The 5171-nt window shown below is 48.8% G+C and overlaps 1 protein-coding gene across 1 annotated transcript; it reads right to left on the bottom strand.

Moving 5' to 3' along the window:
• Nucleotides 1–1982: 1982 nt before the first annotated feature.
• LOC101316233 (transcription factor-like 5 protein) lies at nt 1983–4656 on the bottom strand. Its single transcript, XM_033842874.1, has 3 exons — nt 4022–4656; nt 3789–3834; nt 1983–2162 (listed from the first exon to the last, which is right to left on the bottom strand). The coding sequence occupies exons 1-3, from the start codon at nt 4654–4656 to the stop codon at nt 1983–1985; spliced, it is 861 nt and encodes a 286-aa protein (XP_033698765.1).
• Nucleotides 4657–5171: the final 515 nt, after the last annotated feature.

The following is a 5171-nucleotide window of genomic DNA, read 5'->3' as shown; positions in this document are numbered from 1 at the left end:
CAAGGAAAGAGACCTGGAACAGAGCCTTCTTCAGAAACCTCAGAAGGAACCACCCTTCTGACACCTTGATCACGGACTACTAACCTCCAGAACTGAGACAATAGATAGATCTCTGTCATTTTTAAGCCACCCAGATTGTGGTATAGTTGACCCTTGAACAACACAGGTTTGAATGGTGTGGGTCCACTTACAGGTGGATTTTTTTCAGCAGTAAATACAGTATGACATGATCCCTAGTTGGGTGAGCCGTGGATACAGAATGGCAGGTACAGAAAGCTGACTATGGGATTTTGGTCTTGGAACCAGTCTCCGTGGATACTGAGGGTCGACTGTACTGTGTTACATCAGCCCTTAGCAAAGTAGTACAGGCTCCAACTGGAGTGAGCAGATTAGAGTGGGAGCTGGACACTGCTTGAGAAATGCCCAGAGTCCTGGAGGAGCCATCAGGGATTCACACTAAAATAAAGAACATCACGGGGGAAGGGGGGAGAGATAAACTGGGAGACTGGGATTGACATATACACACTACTGTATATAAAATAGATAACTAATAAGGGCCTACTGTATAGCACAGGGAACTCTACTCAATACTCTGTAATGGCCTATATGGGAAAAGAATCTAAAAAAGAATGGATATATGTATATGTATAACTGATTCACTTTGCTGTACACCTGAAGCTAATACAACATTGTAAATCAACTCTACTCCAATAAAAATTAAAAAAAAAAAAAAAATAACAGGGCTTCCCTGGTGGCGCAGTGGTTGAGAGTCTGCCTGCTCATGCAGGGGACATGGGTTCGTGCCCCAGTCTGGGAGGATCCCACATGCCGCGGAGCGGCTCGGCCCGTGAGCCATGGCCACTAAGTCTGCGCGTCCAGAGCCTGTGCTCTGCAACGCAAGAGGCCACAACAGTGAGAGGCCCGCATACCACACAAAAAAAAAAAAACCAAAAAAAATAACATCACTGGGTAAGCCCATGATTCTGGCCAAGGTCCCCTGCTGCTTCCAGACCTGGTCGGGGAGAGTCACAGACCCTTTGAAAACCTGGATCTCCTCACCATCTCTGCCCACAGGGGCCTTGAGCATCTCTGAAGATCAGAAATGCCTCCACTTTATTGGGGGCAAAATCAATTTCAATTGCTGTCAGCTTGTCTTCCAGCTGTCAGTTTGAGCCAGAGCTTCATATATTTCCTATCAATAATTCAATTATATCAGCAGTAGAGGCTCCAGGGCTTCCCCGGGGAGCCAGCGAACACCATTCATTATTAAGCTCCAGCCTGGATGCCTACCTCGTTACTCCTCCCTTCCTTTCTCAGCCCTTCATTTTCATCTCCTTTTTCTACTCTTTCTCTGAGTCTGTTCCCCATCATATGGTGTGGACACCTTTCAGATTTTGTACAGTTTTCCACACCCATATGCTGTCATCCTACACATGCAGAGATGCAAGAGTCTAAGAGGAAAGATGTAGTTAAGAATTCTTCCAATTCTTCATCATACTTAAAAAGGCTTTGTGTGTAGGAACATTTATAGGTTTTTGCTTGTTTGTTGCTCTTTTTTCCCCCAAGATCCTTGTGGATTGTTCAAACAGGGCATCTTGGCCGGGCAGCTGGGGAGAAGGACCACAGGCTTCCTTCTGTTGACTCCTTTGTACACCCTGATTGCCCGGGAGCCCCTGGTTGTGTGAGTGGTGGAGAAGAGGAGTGAGTGGGTTGCGTAGACTGTGTAGCGGCCACTGGAGAGGCGCAGGGCCAGGAGAAAGGGATCAACCGTGGGCTGGCTGTTTCCCACCTGGCTCCTTGAGCAGGACACAGCCTTTGTTAGGGGCCGAGGACCAGCACTGAAGGAACTGGCTTCACCAGAGACCTCGTGAGACTCCGGGCTCGTCTCACACCAGGGATCAGCGGCCAAGACTGCACCTGGGGCAGCATCCGTGACAAGGCCAGCCAGCAGTGGCAATGGTGAGACAGCTTTCAGTGGCATCTCAGGCAGTGAACAGTAATGAGTGGGATTTGGAGCATAAGAGGAGTAACATTGGACAGTCCATGGTGACTGCCAGCAACAGACAGTCTGGTTTGAGGGCACATAGGGGCTCCTGCAAGTAACTGGGAGAATTGAACAGAGTGAGGGCGGGGACAAGGCCTATGGGCTTGCAGTCAAGCAGCTGGGGGCTCAGGACCACTGTATTTTGGAGATTGACGTTAATCTGATCTCTTTGGAACTCATAGTCTGTGGAAGTCTGCAACATACGACTTATATCCTAAATACAGGGTGATTAAAGAAACAATCGTTGGTCACTTTCACTTTCAAATATTTATTCTTCAGTGTTCTGGTGATCTATAGCTAGGAAACAAAACGATATATGAAATCTTCAGATTAATGACTGGCCACAGTATTACAAAAAAAATAAAGAATTTAATGTACAGTATCCCTTCCATACAAAGGTCTCGTCTGATTTACCTGCCTCCTTTGTGTACGAACATTTAACTATCTCCCATTGACAGTATTTATTGAAAGTGACTGTATTGCACTAAAGTCTATTGGTATTATCTATTGTAATAAATAAAGCCACTCATTTGAAAAACTCAGTTCCAAACACTACAGTTTATTACACAGAAAGTAATGACTCTCAATATGAAAATGAGGGCATTGAAGCAATCTACCGTGACAATATTTCATTTATGGACAAAAGTACCTTTAAAGGAGATCTCTGGAAAATTTCTAGCAGAAAGGTTTAAAATAGGACTGCATTTTGCAATACAGTTCTATGCAGCTAGAAATCATTACAAGGGGAAGCGATAAACAAATGAAATAAAATGTCCAAACTACTTATAGTTAAGAACAATTTAACTTGTTCTAGTTGCTAAGGGGGCTTATTTAAAATGTAAATAAAATAAGTAAAAAGCAATGTACCTTCTAAGACTAAAGAAATTACAAAGGATGTTAATTTTTCAAGTTATCATGTTAAGAAAACATGATGGAATCAGACAGATAATTGAAAAATTACTTACTAATTGTCAAGATGTCTTCCTCCCCAAATGGTCTAAGAGGACATTAATCGGTAAGCATTTTGTTTTAGATAAATATTTTTACAAAATGTGCTTTCAAAGTCCCCACTGGAGTCCCATCAGCTGAATCATGTTCCTTTAGAGTTAGACTATCAGAGCTAACTTCCAGGGTCTTAGGAGATGTTTATGGGTCACGAAGGAACAGCCGTTTACTTCCCAGGCATTAGTGTTCACATCCAGTCACTTGATCTCCATAGCTGGGCTACTCTGTACTCTCCTGTGTGGGACACGTCACCAAGGAGTCTGGTCTGGTCAACTTTAGCCTTCAGCCAGTTTTACCGCAAAATACACTCTCAAATTCCTTTTTAAGAGAATCTCCATGTCTTTCCTGAATATATTTCAGGAACGCTGTGGTCCACTGCAGAGTCGTTGCCTTATCGGTCTCGGCGTTGCAGAACGGGACTAAAAGATTCAACTCATCACAACAAATGCGGATTCTGCGCCTTCTATCTCTTTCCATGCGGTTGTGCCTCTCCCTGCGCTGGGACCTGCCCCGCTGGGGCCCGCTCTGGGTCTGCTCCCCGAGGGTGGCCTGGGACGACTCCACCGACTTGCCAAGCACCCTGCGCTGCTGTGGAGCCTTCACCCACATTCTGGAGCTCTCCAAGGGCTCTTCGTTCTGTGTTTGTGTCCAACTGACGTACCCTACTCCGACTCCTCTTATTTATTGCTTGTTTACATAGCGCTTCTCCTACTTTAATCCAAACCTGCTCAGGCAAAGCTTGGATGCTTGGTAGCTTCAAGTACAGAACATAAGTTACTAGAACTCTGTGTTTGTGAAAGATTAGAATTTCCACTAGTAGAGCAACTATTTGCAGTAAACAGAGGGTATGTAAATTGCAGAGCAGTAGTTGCAGCAGCAGTTTTATTTTTCACTAATGTTGTACATTTGTTTTGTTGCTGATGAAGAGGAACATTCATTAATTCGGATGGATGGCGAATAAGAGTTACCAAATTGTTGAGCGCCATGCCGGGCTCGGGGGCATCCGCGCCGCGCGGGGCTGGCGGGGGCTCGGCTGGGATGCTGTTGAAGCGGTCCTCCAGGCGGACGCGCACGGCCGAGTTGGCCCGCGCCTCGGGCGCGCCCTCCACGTTCTCCTTGCCGGCGCCGTCGGGCGCCTTGGGCCGGCGTGCGCCGGCGCCCGGGCCGTCGGCGCCCGGCGTCTTCTCGGCGGCGGGGGGCGCGCCCGCCTCGCTCAGCAGCATCATGCGCAGCTCCTGGAAGTCGATGTGGCCCAGGCACTGGTTGGCGCCCGCGAAGCCACCATCGGCCAGCGCAGGCGGGCACAGCACCGGGTACACGGGCGGCGCGCCCCCCGCCGCCGCGCCCCCAGCCGCCGCGAAGACCCCCGCCTTCCGCGCCAAGAGGGCCGAGTTGAGGCGCGTCTCGAGCTCGCCGTCGGCCGCCGCCGCCTCCATGTGCGAGTAGAGGATGTGCTGCAGCTGCGTGTACTCGATCTCGGTCATCTCCACAAGGCTCAGGTCGGTGGTCGTGAAACTCAGCCCCGCCTCGCCCAGCGCCGCGTCCGCGCTCTCGGGGCCCGCCGGCCCGCCCGCCTGCGGCGGCTCCGGCTGTCCGGGGCCCGACATGCTGGCGCCAATGGCGTGGGGCGCGCGTACGGGCCGGCGGGGCTAGGCCGGGCGGGCTCTACCATTTCTTTATCTCTAAATTAAGGTAATAATATTTACTGGTATCAGAAAGTATAGGCTATTTTATGCTGCAGTAACAAAGACCCCCAAATCTCAGCTGCTTAATACCACTACAGTTTATTTCTCACTCACGCAAAAAGTCCAGCAATTCCATAGTAGAGCCGTGGGTCCAGTGATTCTCCAGGGCAGCTGTTCTCCATGAGTTGGTTCTTCTTTCCAGGGTGCGTTGGTCTTAAGGCACCTCTATACCAACATGTGCTTCCAAGATCACTGTAGCAGGGGAAGAGAGTTTAAATGCTTCCGTGCAAAAGTGACTCGCATTTCATTGGCCAAAGCAAGTTAAATGGCTAAGCCTAGTTTAAAGGGGGAAAGGAAGCATAATCCTCCCTGCCAGAAAGACAGGAGGACCTGACAGAGTGGTGAGCAGCAGTGATGTCATTTCACTACTCCAGAGG

This window comes from Tursiops truncatus, chromosome 17 (assembly GCF_011762595.2).
Source record: "Tursiops truncatus isolate mTurTru1 chromosome 17, mTurTru1.mat.Y, whole genome shotgun sequence".
NCBI lineage: Eukaryota > Metazoa > Chordata > Mammalia > Artiodactyla > Delphinidae > Tursiops > Tursiops truncatus.
Note: the sequence above shows the minus strand (reverse complement) of the source record. Positions and strands in the feature narration are given on the sequence as shown.

What these genes read in the sequence shown, in the direction of transcription:
- LOC101316233 (XM_033842874.1), bottom strand. Translation starts at nt 4,656, where the DNA reads ATGTCGGGCCCCGGACAGCCGGAGCCGCCGCAGGCGGGCGGGCCGGCG. An exon ending in CCCGGCATGGCGCTCAACAA is followed by an intron (nt 3,835 to 4,021) that starts TTTGGTAACTCT and finishes TCACAAACACAG; the next exon opens with AGTTCTAGTAACTTATGTTC. An exon ending in TGAAGCTACCAAGCATCCAA is followed by an intron (nt 2,163 to 3,788) that starts GCTTTGCCTGAG and finishes CTGAGCCCCCAG; the next exon opens with CTGCTTGACTGCAAGCCCAT.